Here is a 16,320-nt window from a genome sequence, read left to right as displayed (position 1 = left end):
GCAGGGTCACCTGGAGGAGGTGGCAGAGGAATTTTTGATTTTTGTGGTTTTGGGATGTCCCCAGAGAGGGAGAGGTCTCTTGTCACAGATGTTGTTCTGCCCCACTGCTTCCCCCAGAGTCTCCTCCCCTCCTGAGGCCCTGTGTGTGTGACTCCATGAACACCATCCTCAGAGACCACAGGGAAAGGCCTGATCCGGGCTCATCCTGAGCCTGGCCTCCCTGCTGACACTGCTGAGGGAGCTGCTCAGTAATTCTGACTGCCACAGGATTTCTGTGCACGGATTCTGTATTTATAGCTTGTTGGCTTTTGCGCTGACATTTTATGAGATTATCCATTTGGTCTGTAATTAATACTAATAATTAAGAAAAAGGAAAAAGACATAATTATCACAGTTGTCTACCACACAATTAGCCACAGAAAACTCTTCACTTGCAGATGTGTTCAGGTGTGTGTGTGGCTCCTCTATTGATAGTCTGGGTAATATGACCATGGAGCCCTCAAAAAAGGGACAAACAAACTTGCATTTTCCTGTGGAATTACCATGATGCAAATGTGGCTTTCAGAAGGGGAAGTGCATTTTTCCAGCTGCTTTTTAGTGAAGTGGCTGGGAGGAAATAGCATCCCAGCTGGAGGAGAATATCCCCATGTCCATGCCCTGGTTGCCATCAGAGGCAGATGGGTTTACCCCTCACTGCACTTCACTGCCAGGCTGGTTTTCTACATGTCCTGGGGGAAACCTGCTGGGTTTTACATTCCTGGGGCTGAAGGATCCCCTGAGGCTGGGGTACCTGCTGTATTTACCTTCTCCAGTCCCTCAGGATGCTGTGGTTGTGGCTCTGGGTGAATTATGTATTCACCCACCCCTCCAGTCCCTCAGGATGCTGTGGCTCTGGTTTTGGGTGAATGCTGCATTTCCCTATCCCTGTGACCCTCGGGGGATGCTGTGGCTCTGGTTTTGGGTGAATGCTGCATTTCCCCACCCCTGTGACCCTCGGGGGATGCTGTGGCTCTGGTTTTGGGTGAATGCTGCATTTCCCCATCCCTGTGACCCTCGGGGGATGCTGTGGCTCTGGTTTTGGGTGAATGCTGCATTTCCCCATCCCTGTGACCCTCGGGGGATGCTGTGGCTCTGGTTTTGGGTGACTGCTGCTTTTCCCCACCCCTGCAATCCCCAGGGATGCTGTGGCTCTGGTTTTGGGTGAATGCTGCTTTTCCCTATCCCTGTGACCCTCGGGGGATGCTGTGGCTCTGGTTTTGGGTGACTGCTGCTTTTCCCCACCCCTGCAATCCCCAGGGATGCTGCGGCTCCGCCTCCCGGCCCCGCTGGAGCGCCGGGAGCGGCTCCGGCCCCGCGGCTGCCCCGGGCTGCCTTACCTTGAAGAAGGTCATGGTGGATCCATCCCTGACAGCCCCGTACTCTATCTTGGTTTGCTTGGCCAGGTCATCTGCCGAGTCGATGGGGGATTCCATCCTCTCCACGGTCAGGAAGGCAGCCAGGTTGGCAGTATAGGATGAGATTATGATTAAGGTGAAAAACCACCATATTCCTCCAACTATTCTGGTGGAAAGAGCTTTGGGCATCAGCTCTGATCCTGTTACAACACCATCAAAACAATCATATTAAAATGAGGCTTTCCTGATACCACGGCCTGGTTTTAGGCACAGAATGCTTTTATGAGCTGTAGCATGATAAAATGATTTCAACAATAATCTCACAGATGCACAGCTGACATTTATAATGGTAACACACTGGGAAGGGGATGTGTGCCATGATACATGACAAATGGAATTATCCTTGGGTCTAAGCCCCTTACCTCTCTGAGCTAACCAGCCTTGTGATATTAATCTTGTACATCCCCAGCAAGCTACTCTGGTATTTCTGTCTGCTTCTGGAGCCCCTTTGTGCCCGTACACTGCAATCAATTTTGTAACCAGAGCTCTCTAGCAAACGCTCTTCTGCTCACAGCTGCCTGACAGAAATACCTCACAGGAGGAGCCTGCCCCGTGCATCCTATTGACCATCTCAGTACCAACAGGGAGATCAATGCAGCTCCAGTCACCCCCACTGGACCTCAGCTCAGTCCCCACAAAACCTCTTCTAGCAACGTGTGCTTCACATTTGAAAAATCAGAGGGTCCATGCATGCATCCCTTGAATCCTCAGGGCGATGCAAAGCTTTGGACAGTGACTTTAACACTCATCATTCTGAGCAGGTTTGAGCAGCTCTCTGCCATTGCCATAAATCCCCACAGAGCAGTACGTGGGGTTTCCAGGCACTCAGATAACTTCTATTTCAGCCACAGAGATTATCAGGTTTCTAAGCATTCTGAGGCAAATTTTCTGCTCTTTAACTGGGGGGCCATTCCCTCTGTGCATAATGTGGGATTTGAGGATCTGGTTCAGCAAAGCTCTTAGGTAGCCACCTGAGTAATTTGACTTCAAAGTAAAGGTTTTGCATCATTATTTTTCTGATGAGGGATGGACTTAAGAAAATACTTAAGAGCCTGTGAACACAGTGTTCAGGGCTAAAGCTTTTGATTTGACAAACATTTTTCTATTACTGGAAAAACATGTTGACATATTCTGTGTCCTCAGCTATTCACTGAGTTCTGCAAGAAATTTCAACATTGCAGAGAACGTTTTCAGACTTTGCAAAAACTCTGAATGTGACTTTTGGGGCAGAGACCAAAAGGGTAAAGCCTTCCCCACCAACCAGCAAACAGATTGGAGCTGTATTTGTAAACACAGAGCTGTGTCTCTTAAAGGTCAGAGCTAAGCTTAGCCCAAGGGTTGGAGTGTGTTGACAGAACTGCCAAACAGCGAGAGCAGTCTGAAGGCAAAAACTCTCACTTGAAATTTTCCAGGCCAAATGGAGTTGTTTCCAGAGCTGTAGCTCTGCCTGGGTTTGTGTTTGGGCTTCTGCTGTGCTTTCTTGCTTTGCTGATTAGATTTTTTTTTTTTCTTCAATACATTGAAGTATTTCCTCACTGCTCTCTATTTCTAAACTGGGGTTGAACTGCAGAAGCTGTGCTCATTCAGGTCATCCTGAAGGGATTCTTGCTTTTAAGCTTAGGCAGCCATATAAATAGAATTCCTGCACTTGGCCCCTGATGCTGTGCACACACATGGAACGTGCCAGCGCTGCTTAGGAGAGGATGGAAAATCCCTGTGAGCTGCACTTGTGGGGCGAGATGCCAAAGATGTGATTTCCTGCAGCCAAAGATGGTTTGTAGGAAAGAATACACTCAGTTCCCACCCTGGTAATCCTGCCCTGAGTGACTGCTCTGGTGAGGTGAGAGCAAATCCTGCTCCTGGCTGAGCTGAGTGGGGCAGCATCTCGTTGTTCCCATGGTTATTCCAGGGTTCACTTTTCTGAGTGCCTCGGTTCCAGCAAAAAGCATTGGTTTATCCTAGAATAATAGAGTGGCCTGGGCTAGAAGGGACCTTGAGGATCACCCAGTGCCATGGCAGGGACACCTCCCACTGTCCCAGGCTGCTCCCAGCCCTGTCCAGCCTGGCCTTGGGCACTGCCAGGGATCCAGGGGCAGCCCCAGCTGCTCTGGGCAGCCTGTGCCAGGGCTTCCCCGTCCTCACAGGGAAGAATTCTTTCTTAACACCAAATCTACACCTACTCTGTCAGTCTGAGTCCATTCCCTGTGTGCTGTCCCTCCATGCCTTGTTCCCAGTCCCTCTCCAGCTCTCCTGGAGCCCTTTCAGGCCCTGCCAGGGCTCTGAGCTCTCCCTGGAGCCTTCTCCTCTCCAGGTGAGCACCCCCAGCTCTCCCAGCCTGGCTCCAGCCCTGCAGCAGCTCTGGAGCCTCCTCTGGGCTCTCTCCAGCAGCTCCAGGTGCTGCTGCTGCTGCTGCTGTGTCCCCAGGGCTGGGGCAGCTCTGCAGGTGGGGTCTCACCTGGGCTCTCACAGGGACAGAACCCCCCTTTTCCTACTGTCCAGGCTGTGGGATCAGCCCAGGATCTGCTCCATCCCCCCTGCTCCACCTGGGCACTCCCTGCTCCTGCCTGCCCCGTTCCTGGCTGAGCTGAGCTCTGAGGGACAGCTCTCCTGTCTGACAGTGACAGCTTCCCTGGATGGATTGGATGAAATGTGCCCTGTTTGGATGCTTTCGGAGGATGCAAACACATCTGAGACTTCCAGGGGAAAAACAGGGGAAGCAGCATCTAAATCAAAATGTTGCCAGCAAGACTCGGGGGCAGAGACAATACTTGCTGAAGTCTCTCTAGTGCCTTTTTATGGCAGACATGACAGCCAATCCTGATCCAGACTTTGCTCACGCTCTGTAGAAAAGAGAAAGTCTGATCATCACATTTTAAAATTTAATCACAAGTGGCTTCCAGTCAAGCATAACGAGCAGCTGCTGCCAAGGAGGAGGAGTGCAACGCTAGACCCAGACTTCCACCACCGCTCCCATCATGTCCAAACTCTTCACGTGACCATGGGGCACAGACAATCACACCACAAGTTTGCACATGGAAACATTTGTGTTGCCTTACAAATGTTTGCTTTTGCCTTTCTTTCTTTTTCTCTCTTGTTTTGTTTTGAATCTCCTTAAAAGACAAGCAGAGTCTGGTTGGGGCTGACTGTCATGTACCCAAGGTAGTGGTAACGAGCAGACACTGCATCCCACAGTTTGCTGTGGATGATGGTAAACTCCAAAAAAGGCAGGACAGGAAACACAAAATCCTGGGGCACTTTCACACACAGGGCAACCACAGTTAGATACACACACCTGCCTGATACTGTAAAACCTCAGCCTGTGCTTTACTGGCAAATTGGAAGGAAAACAAAACAAAAAAGCTCCAAAACAAAGCAGAAATGCTCTTCTTTCATCCAACCTCCTTCAAAGCAACTTCTGTGGGGAAGCTCTGTATCCTCTCAATACAATAATGCACCACTAAGAGCAAGTGCCTCTTAGGTCAATACAAACTTTATTCTCTACCACATCTAGGAAAAAATCCTCTTTATTTTTAAATTTCTTTTACTCATGTCTGTTAAAGAGGAAAGAACAAACTGTACCTGTGTGAATGCAGAGATGGTTTTACATTCCTCACTTAAATGTTTAGGAATTTAATACCAAGGTACTGCTGCGCTTTGCCTTTTTGGTTGTCGTGGGGTGGGGTCTTTTTTGTTCAGCTTTCATTCAACTTGAAATGTTTGTCAGAAAACATTTTCTCTCTTTTCAGTGGACCCCAGTTTTGGTGAAAAGTGATTTAATTGGAAACCTTGGAACATAAATGCCATAAACAAATGTGTTTAGTACATAGGTCTATTTGACTTCCCACATGGAGAAAGGTTCACTGCCCCTCCTTGGCATCTGAATAAAATGTCAGCTGTTTCCAAAATCATCAGTAACGGGGGCTTGTGACCAGGTTAAGTTAAGACTTCTAGGGTTGGATGATTTACAGGATAGGGCTCATACCTGCAGAAAAGCCATAGAAAAACAGGGTTTGGTGTTGGTTTTAAACAACATGTTTGACAAGTGCCTACAAACTCAACAACCCTTCTGGAGAAAGAGCATCTTTCGCTGTTTGGCAGCTGGAACAGTTCTTCTAGGGCAGCTAAAGCTGTTTGTGTTGGGATGGAGCCCAACATTTTCCTGTTTTCAAACCTCTAATGCCAATAAACTCAACTTCAGCACGAGGCACTTCATATCCCTCTTGCAATTAAATTCCATTTCAGCTGCAGAACTCCCACGCTCCCCTTTCTCTCAGATGCTCGCCCTCCTTCCTCCTGGCCTGGGCTGCAGAGTTCCCCAGCGGCAGTGGCCCTTGGCCTCCCTCCCCTGTGCTAGCCTGCGTGTGTGAGATCAGGTTTTACAGTACATGCTGCGTTTACAGAGGGTGGAGTTTACCAGCACAGAAGCCCTTGAGCAGACTGTGGGACGTGTGCGAGAACGAAGTGTAACCGGTGTACCTTGCTGCATGAGAGCTCCAACTCCAAACCAGAAACTATTTAGTAAAGTAAAATTGTTTTCCACCACATCTGAGTCTGGGTTGCACGGGTGGGGGTTATACCACTCGTATGGTGTAAACCTGTGGCAGTCAACAGAAACAGTCTGTAAACATTGAGCAGAGGACACACAGCAAACCTGCTGAGCAGCACGCCCCGGCACGGCACCACGCACGGAACGGGCACGGGAGAGCCTGGCACAGAGGGCTGGCCCAGGCCAAAGGAGAGCTGGGCGTGAAGGGTGTCCTGGGACATGGCACTGCCCTGTGCCAAAGGAGAGCTTGGTGTGAAGGGTGTCCTGGGGCATGGCACTGCCCCGTGCCAAAGGAGAGCTGGGTGTGAAGGGTGTCCTGGGACATGGCACTGCCCCGTGCCAAAGGAGAGCTGGGTGTGAAGGGTGTCCTGGGACATGGCACTGCCCTTTGCCAAAGGAGAGCTGGGCATGAAGGGTGTCCCTGAACATGGGCACTGCCCCGTGCCAAAGGAGAGCTTGGTGTGAAGGGTGTCCCTGGACATGGCACTGCCCCGTGCCAAAGGAGAGCTTGGTGTGAAGGGTGTCCTGGGACATGGCACTGCCCCGTGCCAAAGGAGAGCTGGGCATGAAGGGTGTCCTGGGACATGGTACTGCCCCGTGCCAAAGGAGAGCTTGGTGTGAAGGGTGTCCTGGGACATGGCACTGCCCTTTGCCAAAGGAGAGCTGGGTGTGAAGGGTGTCCTGGGACATGGCACTGGCCCGTGCCAAAGGAGAGCCTTGGTGTGAAGGGTGTCCTGGGACATGGCACTGCCCCGTGCCAAAGGAGAGCTTGGTGTGAAGGGTGTCCCTGAACATGGGCACTGCCCCGTGCCAAAGGAGAGCTTGGTGTGAAGGGTGTCCTGGGACATGGCACTGCCCCGTGCCAAAGGAGAGCCGGGTGTGAAGGGTGTCCTGGGACATGGCACTGTCCCGTGCCAAAGGAGAGCTTGGTGTGAAGGGTGTCCTGGGACATGGCACTGTCCCGTGCCAAAGGAGAGCTGGGTGTGAAGGGTGTTCTGGGACATGGCACTGTCCCGTGCCAAAGGAGAGCTTGGTGTGAAGGGTGTCCTGGGACATGGCACTGCCCCGTGCCAAAGGAGACTGGGCATGAAGGGTGTCCCTGAACATGGGCACTGCCCCGTGCCAATGGAGAGCTTGGTGTGAAGGGTGTCCCTGGACATGGCACTGCCCCGTGCCAAAGGAGAGCTGGGTGTGAAGGGTGTCCCTGAACATGGGCACTGCCCCGTGCCAATGGAGAGCTTGGTGTGAAGGGTGTCCTGGGGCATGGCACTGTCCCGTGCTAAAGGAGAGCTTGGTGTGAAGGGTGTCCTGGGGCATGGCACTGTCCCGTGCCAAAGGAGAGCTTGGTGTGAAGGGTGTCCTGGGACATGGCACTGCCCTTTGCCAAAGGAGAGCTGGGCATGAAGGGCATCCCCAGACACTGGCATTGCCCCGTGCCAGCTGTGCATCAGCTGTGGAGCGATGGGTGGCATGCTGCTGGGCCTGGCACAGGGCTGCTGCTCCTCTCCTCCCTGCCACAGCCCCATGGCTCCCTGCCCCACTCCCGGGGCACTGCTGGGAGCCACGGGGCTGCTCCTGGGCTGCACTTTGGGAACAGGGAAGGAGCAGCAGCCCTGTCAGGGCAGCACCACTCTCTGTCAGTGCATGCTGGTTGTGCCGTCCCTGCAGCAGCACTGCCCAGCATTCCCAGGATCACGGGGTGTTCTGAGCTGGCAGGGAGCCAGCAGGACCACGGAGTCCCCCTTGGAGCAGGTGCCCATTCAGGACCAGCCCCACAGGGCAGGCATTCAGAGCACCCTGCTCTCCCCAGCTTGGGAGGCAGCTCCCCAAGGCACAGGACACAGGATGGGCGCTGCAGGGATGGAGCTGCACAGGGATCCCTGGAAGGGCTCTGGGCTGAGCACGCACCCAGCAGGAGCACCCCAAGGACTGCTCCTCCTCCCCAGTGCCACGTGGCTTCCTCGTGGAACGTGTGGATGCAGCTTTAATTGACAGCCTCACCCAACACATTCTAATTACTGTTGCAACAATATAATTAAGCATTGAATTTATGCACGGCTGCGAGCGGAGTGCCTTGCTCGGCTGAAGTAATGAAGTCTGGTAATAATGAACCCGTTAATTGGGAGAGGATGTAGCTTAGGATGCCATCAGCTGCACAATACCCAGAACGAGAGTATAAAAAATCATGACAAAAGACAAAGTTTCCAGGTTCAAGTTACAACAGTTCTGCATGCACCCATCAAAAGAAAAGTAATTCCCAAGTTAGATGTTTCAGATTTCTGCTGTAATAATGGAAGCAGGTGTTGTGGAGTGACCAGACTCAGCTCATGCACACAGAGGGAAACACATCCTTCACAGGAGAACCCCAGTTAGCACCAGTAGGTCTCCAACAGCCCTAGGAGTGAAGAGTTCCCCCCACAGTGTTCACACAGGGCAGGAAGAAGAATAAATCCCTCTGCCTGACCTGCTTGGGAAGCCCAAGGCTGGAATTTTGCGTGGTTTCAGAAAACCACCACATTCAGCGAGCTGGAAAGACATGTCTCCATCACAGAAAGAGTAAAAGGGCCATGAAATTCTGGCAGCAAGGCCTCGTCTTCCAGACTGGGAAGGTTTTTCTAGCCCTGGCTACATATTTCACTGTGTTAGTAGGGTGTATGCCTCTTTTACACCTCAAAACAAAAGCTGGTTTTCTTCTTGTGTTTCTATTGCTGTACTGAGCTCTGGTTTACAGTCCAGCAGAATTCACTGCTCAGAGCTTCTGCTTTCCTGGCCTTTTTCCCCCTGGTTTTCTCCCTCTTCAGCAGCAGCTGTGCTGAGGTTTCTGATAAAGTTGAGATGCTCAAGGTCACCCGAGCACCTTTTTCCACTGGGTCTGTGTGACATTATTGACTCAGCTACTTGGCTCTACCTTCACTGACGTAAGAGCACAGCTGAGATGGCATTAGCAGAAAGGGAAATTTTGGCAGAAAACACCTTGTTCATCCACTGGCAGTGTACTTGGAACAGAGCTTTGCCAGTCTGCAACCCTTCACAGCGATAAAAACTTCAGTGTTTGAGTTTTAAAATTAATGTAACAATGACAGGGCTATGTAAGGCTCAGAGACAAATGAGAAATTATTCAGCTGCTGAAAAGTTGAAAGAAATGACAGGAGGATTATACCAGTCTGTGCAAATTATTCCCAAGTATTTGTTTTCCAGGAACTGATGTCAAAATGTGAGTAGCCATGTAATTTTCTGTGACAGTGCTAAGAAATGGATGGTTTCTGGGGTTATTAAAAGCAAACAATATTTGCTGAAACACTTTGCAAATCTTACAGAAATCTTGGTGCATTTGGAGACATGGACAGGTCTCACTGTGGATTTCAAGAGCAGCTTAGCTTAAAATGTATAAATCTAAATTAACATGAGCACAATTTCACTTCTTCAGTCCATGCAGCTGAATCTAACTAGGCACTGCTCTCAGGCATCAGCTCAAGGAAAGCATTTGTGCTTCCTTCCACTGTTCTGAGGTGGAGAGGGCTGGGGGACGTTTTCAGTCTTGGCACACAAGTGCAGAAAAGTCAATCTGCCAGAGAGGAGCAGATTTAAGATTAGTCATGACTGAGATCATGGGTTGCGTACAGTGGAGTTATTATTTATGGTGCACTGAGGCACTGCAGGAGCCTGTGGGAAGTGGTGAGTAACTGCACACAGCCCCACAGCTGCTGGGGAGGGATAAACTCCTCTTTCACCTCAGGCCACCCCTGGGGGGGTTAACCCATGGCCTCTCCTCCTCCAATGCACAAAGCAATTTTGGGTGGAAGAGAGCTCTGAGGTTGGGCCTCCAGCAAAACTAAGGAACAGGGAAATGCCTACATGCAAGTAACAAACTGCTTTTCAGCACATGTCTGCTGGGGTGGTGCCTCCTGATGCATCCCATGGGATATTTCGCTTGGAGCAGCCCTTAAAGAAAGCAAAACCTCAGTGCAATACAGAAAAGCGGTGTTGATGAGAAAATACCAAGACTTTGCAGAAAGGTTTAGGACCGGATAACCCCCTTAGGATGGTACTTCAGAGCCCATCCAACACCTGTGAGGGGAGAGGCTGTGGGTGCATCCAGAACCCTGTCCTGGCCTTACCTGGCAATGACAAAGAGGACACAGCTGACTCCAAGGCAGGCCAGGAGAACATACATCCAAATATCTGGAGAGAGAGGGTTTAAAAAGGAGAAAACGCCGGGGTTGGTCCCGTTGGGCTTCCGGTACAAGATGCTGATTCCCAGTGTCATGAAGGGCTTGGAGAAATCAATCACTTTCTCTCTGACATAGGTAATGGTGAGAGGAGCAACAGCCAGGTCAGCTTTCTGGAAGCACAAAAGGGAAAACACTCATCTCCCTCATGTTCAGCAAACCCACCGCAATTCCCTCAATTTCTTTCCTGAGTATTAAAAAACAAACCACTTTTGGCTCAAATTCAACAGAATTTAACATTTCTAGGGTATTTTTGGGGGGTGTGACATTTCATTTTCTCTTTTTATAAGGAAGGGGGACATTTGGGACGTGGCCACCGATGGGCATTTCCCTCCAACACCTGCAAACTTCTCATTCAGACGTTCCTGCTCTGATGGGTGGCAAAACAGACACAGCAGTGGCTCTAAGGGGTGAAAACCCCAGCAAAGATTTCAGATACAGAATACTCCAGGCAAAAGGAGAGCAGAGAGAGAAGAAGGGTTCAGTCTTACATGATCTATGAGTTCCTTGACCATCCCATTCCACTCTCCCTTGTCATTCTGGGCTCCGTATTTGCCGTCAGAAACGAGTTTGACCTCATAGATGAAGCCTAAAATGTTTGACAGCTCCTTCAGCAGGTCCAGGCAGTACCCCTCAAACCTGTCATTGCCATACAAGGGCTTGTCAGACTTCTTGTACATCACATAGGGATCTTCCTGCAGGAAAACACAGCAGACAGGCAGTGAGAGATGTGAGCCTTGGCTCGGGTTAGATCACTTTCTCTACACGATGCTGATGTTTTCCACGGGGATTGCAAGTACATGGAAACCAGAAATTTACTGCGTGCATTAAAGGCTCTTCTAGGTGTATCAACAAACTCACAGAATGAATTAGTGATGAGCATAGGGGCCCTAATTTTCAGTGGGATGGACCATTTGGGGCTCCCAGGAGCTTTAATTCCAGTTGTGCCCAGCAGCTCCAAACTCAGACCAAGGGTCTGGATCCCACATTGTCCCAGGGACAGGAAGGGATACTGAAGGACAGAGGATCCTAAATTACAGAAAAAAAAAAAAAAAACCATTAGGGGAAACTAGCATTTTGTATTCTGTGAAAAATAAGTCTTTACTGAGAAATATCTTCAAATGGACCGAAGAGGGAATGGAGAACAGCAAAGGCAGATTGCAAAGTACATTTTTGCTTCCCTTTTACAGGATTTAGGATAGAAGAAGATCTGGGCAAGCAGTTTAATGTGGCAAAACACCTGTGTAGTAGTAGTAGACACATAGAAGGAGCCTTTGAGCTCTCTCCCTCCTCCTGAGGAACTAGGCAGAGCAATTGAGAAAAAAAGTGGCATTGCTGGGCATGTAGAGAGCACAATGCAGAGCAGCTCCCAAATACCCAGTTAAACCCTTTCCATTCCTCACACAATCTAAGCACAATGACTCAATCTGTCTGTCTGCTGTTTACCACTTCCCTTCAGCCCTCTTTGTCTCATTTCCAGTAAAACAAAGGCTGTATGAGCAGTGACTGCAAAGCTGCGTGTTTGTGGGTGTTCCTTCTTCTGGGAGGAAAAGTGCGCGGGGTTCGCCTGAAACGCTGGCAAAGGGGAAACAGTTTTGGAGGCAGAGGTTCTGGGAGCCTCCCAGTGGCAGTGTGGTGTTTTGGGGTCAATCCTCTGTGTGTGTGTGTGTGTGGGCCCTGAGCCGGAACGGAGCTGGGGCAGCCTTACCAGGATGGTGGTGACGATGAGCGTGCGGTTGGCCAAGGAGTCCGTGATGTTGGTGGAGCGGTCCTTGTTGCTGTCCGTCATGTTAAGGCCACTGTAGGAGTTCCAGACCCCAATCTGCACACAGAAGAGCGGGTCAGAGGCTGCCCTAACCCCCTAAACCCCCAGAGCACTGCCCTCAGGGCTCACTCAGGAAGGGACCCTGTGCTAGAAGAGGGCAGCAGCTGGGAGAAAGGCAGCAGCACCATGGGCTGGTTCAGAAATCCCAGGCAATGACTGCAAAATGCATAAATGCAAACCCAGGAGCACTGAGAGTGCGAGGCTTGGCAGTGCAGTGCTGGGGTGGCCAGCTGGCTACTAAAGTGGAACAGGCTGGCTTTGTTCCCTGCTGAAAAAATAAAGCCAAATGTCTATTTTTATGGGTTTTTAAAAAATTTTGTCAGTGGTGGAGCTGAGACATGTGGCAAGACCTCTCTGTTCTGATAGAACAGGTTAAAAGCCTGAATAGCTACCCTGGAACTGACTGATGGATGCACTGGCCTTTTGCTTGCCCTGTGCCTTCAGCACAGGTTTAGCAAAGATTATTCTGTCATTCTGGACTCCTGGATGTGCCAGAGCTATCAAGGTGGTACATTTCACACCCCGAGCAGTATTTGCTCTGCAAACATCAGTGGCCAAAGGCAAATTCCTTTCCAGCCCTGGAGACAGTGAAAACTCCTAGTATTTACTGCCCAATCCAAAGCCTCCAGGGAAGATATTTGTCATTTCAGTGGATTTGGATCTACGCTGTGGGGGCAGAAATTATAACCATGTTATTTCTTCACATCAATATTTACCCAACTTAAATGCAGGCTGGAAGCATCTCCAGGGGTTTTGCCTTTGGATTTTCATGCCCAGCCTGGCTGAGGGCTGATGTGAGGAGCTCCAGGGGAGGAGCTGGCTCAGGCAGTTTGATTTATGCTGGGCATTGTGGAGAGCACAACAACTTGGGGTTTGTGTCCCCAGGTGCCACTGCTTTTGCCCCTTACAAACGTTTTTTTCCAAATTCTTAATGGGGACATCCATGCCATTAAAAAAAAAAAAAAAAGCCAAGCATTTGTCAGTCATTCCCTTTGTTTCCAAAACTAGATCAGGTTGGGAAGCTGATCTGGAAAGTGCCCAGATTTACAAAGGAGATCAAATGTTGGCTATTATGGCAGCCTGAGCCAGGAACACAGTAAATATCCGTGTCCTTGGACTTGCACCAGGGTGGATGAGCCCTTCTGCCCGCTGTTACTGACTGGGAATGTGTTTGTTGGCCGGCAGCAGGGAAAGAGGAGGACAGCTATGGCACCAGGGAGCAGCAGAGTCACAGAGCACACAGAGAACAGCAGGAGAGCACTGCACGTCCGGGCAAAGGGACAGCACTGCAGGACAGCCCTGCCTGGAGGGGCCCCAGGGAGGAGGAAGGATCAGACCGAGGTAGGACATCACGGGGGAGCTCAGGGGATGTTTTGCAGTTTAGTGACAAGTGTGACAGGTGCCACGGGCCCTCCCCAGCGAGCCCCTGCTCTGACCCAGCTGTAATTCGGTTTAAATCAGCTCAGCAGAACACGAGATGCCTGCAGTCCAAGGGGACATTGCTTCTGCGTGTCAGGGGATGATCTACTCCCCAGGAAGGAGGGGAAAGGGCCTTTGTGCCTCAGCCTGATCTGCTGCAGGTTAAACTGGGTTATTAAGGATGCACGTGCTCCATGAGAACAGGAAGGGTGTTTTACACTGGTCTGTTCTCACAAAAAGAGCACAACCCCAAAACCTTTCTACACTGTGCAAGAAGGAGGGGTGTGGAATAATGAGACCTGTGTGGACCACGGGCAAAATACAATTCTAAGCACTACAGAAAGTTTCTGTCTCATGACTGCAGAACACTTCAGACTTAGTGGATGCAGTTTTTATCTTCTCCTCATATAGAACAGCAACCAGGGGTTGTAAGTCCTGTGGGGAGCTGTGCGTGGAGCTGCTCTCCAAATGCCACTTTTGTGTTTCAAGGACCTTATGTTCAAAGAGGGATGAGGCTCCTGGGGTAATTTACATCTTTTATAAACAAGCTTAGTCCCAATTTCCATATGTTAGTGAATGACAGCACCCACTTAATCATCTCTATTCTTTTCTGTAAGGAGCTAATAACACACTCATCCAAATTTTGAGGCAATAATGCTTGAACACTGCCAGCACTGAGAGGTTTGTGTGGGGAAAAACGCCCCCAACCCTGCACATTAAGCCAGACTTTGGAGCTGATGCCAATACACATCCAAAATACTGTAATTCTACCCTGTAAATTTTAGGTGAATCAGGAAGGATGGCACAGGAAAAAAGGAATGGTTTTGCTGCAGCAGGGGCCTTTACTCAAAGATGGGAAAAGCACAGCTCCCAAGAAGTAAAATAATATTTAAACCCCCCTGATTTTGGTGAGAAAGCTGAATCCTGCCAAGATCTTCTTAGTCTTTGCAATTACAGTGTCTCAAGTGGAGAAAAACTTATCCTAGCAGGAAAATTCCTGCTTTCAGAGAGCCTGTTGTCTCTAAACTGCAATAGGAGAGTGACCATTAAAACCCAAAGGCTGAGTGAGAAGACCCAGCCCAGAGGGTTTTGGCATCACCTGTCTGTGTACAAACCTTCTTCCACACTTTATACAAATGATTAGAACCCTCGCCAGCAGCCTTGGTACAGGGAAAAACAAACAGAGCGCTTCATTAAAAATGAAAAGAGAAGCTGTCTGGAGAGCTGTGTGGGAGCAATTACAGTTAAATTCTCCATTAACCCATCAGCAATTAGCACCCAGAGCTGAGCCAGCACACAGAGCAGGGGCCAGCAGCCTCGGGAGCTGCTGTCACCTGGGCTGGGCTTTGGGACACCCGCAGCTGCCATCCCCAGGGCAGCCCATAGCGCTGGCTGAGGGCTGGAAAGGGGAAAGAGAGCAAATGCAACCCCAGAAACCTGGAGAATTCCCAACATCTCCACTGTGTTGAGGCTATTACTCAAGCACCTTCTTTCCTCTCTCCCTCATGTCACATTCATCTGTGCACTGCTATATAGATTTATCTATCTCTGTGTGTGGATTTACCATCCACAGTTGCAGTGGCAAGAATTGAAAACGAGGTGCATTTAAGATGATTCTTTCCATTAGATAATATTGCCTGCCCCACATTCCTCTCCCATACCTCGAAATGCACTGCACAATGAAAACCCAATCTTAGCAGCTCTGCTTTAACTCTGACTCAAATCACTTGAGAATGGTGGGGTTTTTTTACCCCAGACACAGGAGATTCAAGCTGAGGAACTGTGCCCTTGTCAAAGGAACTTTTGGCCATGTTTTTTTTACCTTTTCTGTGCCTTCCTCCTTGAGGCTGATGATGTCCAGGTCAAAGTCCTTCCGGAGCCCGTCGGTTTTGTTGAAGGTGATGCGCCCGGTCAGGCCCTCCCACCGTGCCTGGGGACACAAACACACCCTGCCTGTGGCACCCAGCAGGAGCCACTCTGAACCCACGGCAAGAGCTCTCAGTAATAGCTGCCATTTAAATACACCACTTCCAAATTTGGGGGCTTTTAAGCATCCGGGGCTTTGCTGCTCTGACAAAACCCCTTTTTTAATTTTGTTGTTTAGTTTCTTTCTGATCTGTTTTGCATTTTGCAACCAGGCACAAGTCTGTGACAGTTTACATAGATTGATGTACATATGTGTGGTACTGATAAAAAGATGTAGACTGACCCAAGAGAAAGGGAGAATTGCAGGTGCCCAAAGCCAGGGCAGTTCTGCCCTGCACAAGAATTCACTGCACTTTCATTCTCCTGTATCTGGTGAGCCTTCCAGCAAGCCTGTTTGCCTTGAAATGAGATCTCCCTCCCTCCCACCCCATTTTGTCCCCAGAGCTGGTGCTTATCCATAAAACAAAGTGATGGGTTTAAAAGTGCAGACAATCTTGATAATCTATTTTTGGGAGGCCCCCCATTAGATTAAATTTGTCAGAGATACAAGGAGAGCTGACAATAAATGATGGCATTGTTCCTTCGTGTGTGTCAGCCATATAATTTTAAATTACAAGCTTTTCCACCACACATCGTTCCTTGCCTCATTTAATTTATTGGAGACAGAGGACAGAAGTAAAGCTGCATTAAAAATCACACTTACAGACTGGTGTCCCCCCTCCCTGCTTAATCTGAATTCCAGCCCTGGATCTGCAGGATTTAATCTTGGATGCTGGGGAGTTCTCACCACATGCCTCAGGCAAATCTGGTGCTTGTGGAATTTGTGGAAACAAAATACACACTTGGATACACACTTAAGTAACATAAGAATGGAAAAGCATCAGTGCAACAAATTTGCTGTGAGATTTTCCATCTTAATGA

The 16,320-nt window shown here is 49.6% G+C and overlaps 1 protein-coding gene across 4 annotated transcripts in view; it reads right to left on the bottom strand.

Moving 5' to 3' along the window:
• Window positions 1–16,320, bottom strand: part of LOC118699944 (glutamate receptor ionotropic, kainate 1) — a 103,990-nt gene that overhangs the window by 17,292 nt on the left and 70,378 nt on the right. For 2 of the 4 annotated variants that reach the window (XM_036404211.2, XM_036404210.2), the window contains exons 8-14: window positions 15,296–15,403; window positions 14,589–14,633; window positions 11,938–12,051; window positions 10,721–10,924; window positions 10,119–10,342; window positions 5,931–6,049; window positions 1,377–1,594 (exon numbers count right to left, since the gene is read on the bottom strand). In XM_036404211.2, coding sequence (XP_036260104.1) covers window positions 1,377–1,594; window positions 5,931–6,049; window positions 10,119–10,342; window positions 10,721–10,924; window positions 11,938–12,051; window positions 14,589–14,633; window positions 15,296–15,403 — 1,032 coding nt within the window. The remainder of the gene's footprint in view (window positions 1–1,376; window positions 1,595–5,930; window positions 6,050–10,118; window positions 10,343–10,720; window positions 10,925–11,937; window positions 12,052–14,588; window positions 14,634–15,295; window positions 15,404–16,320) is intronic. The other 2 variants (XM_054518525.1, XM_036404212.2) reach the window with 1 other exon arrangement.

Source organism: Molothrus ater, chromosome 2 (assembly GCF_012460135.2).
Source record: "Molothrus ater isolate BHLD 08-10-18 breed brown headed cowbird chromosome 2, BPBGC_Mater_1.1, whole genome shotgun sequence".
Lineage (NCBI taxonomy): Eukaryota > Metazoa > Chordata > Aves > Passeriformes > Icteridae > Molothrus > Molothrus ater.
This window is presented reverse-complemented; position numbering and strand designations above follow the sequence as displayed.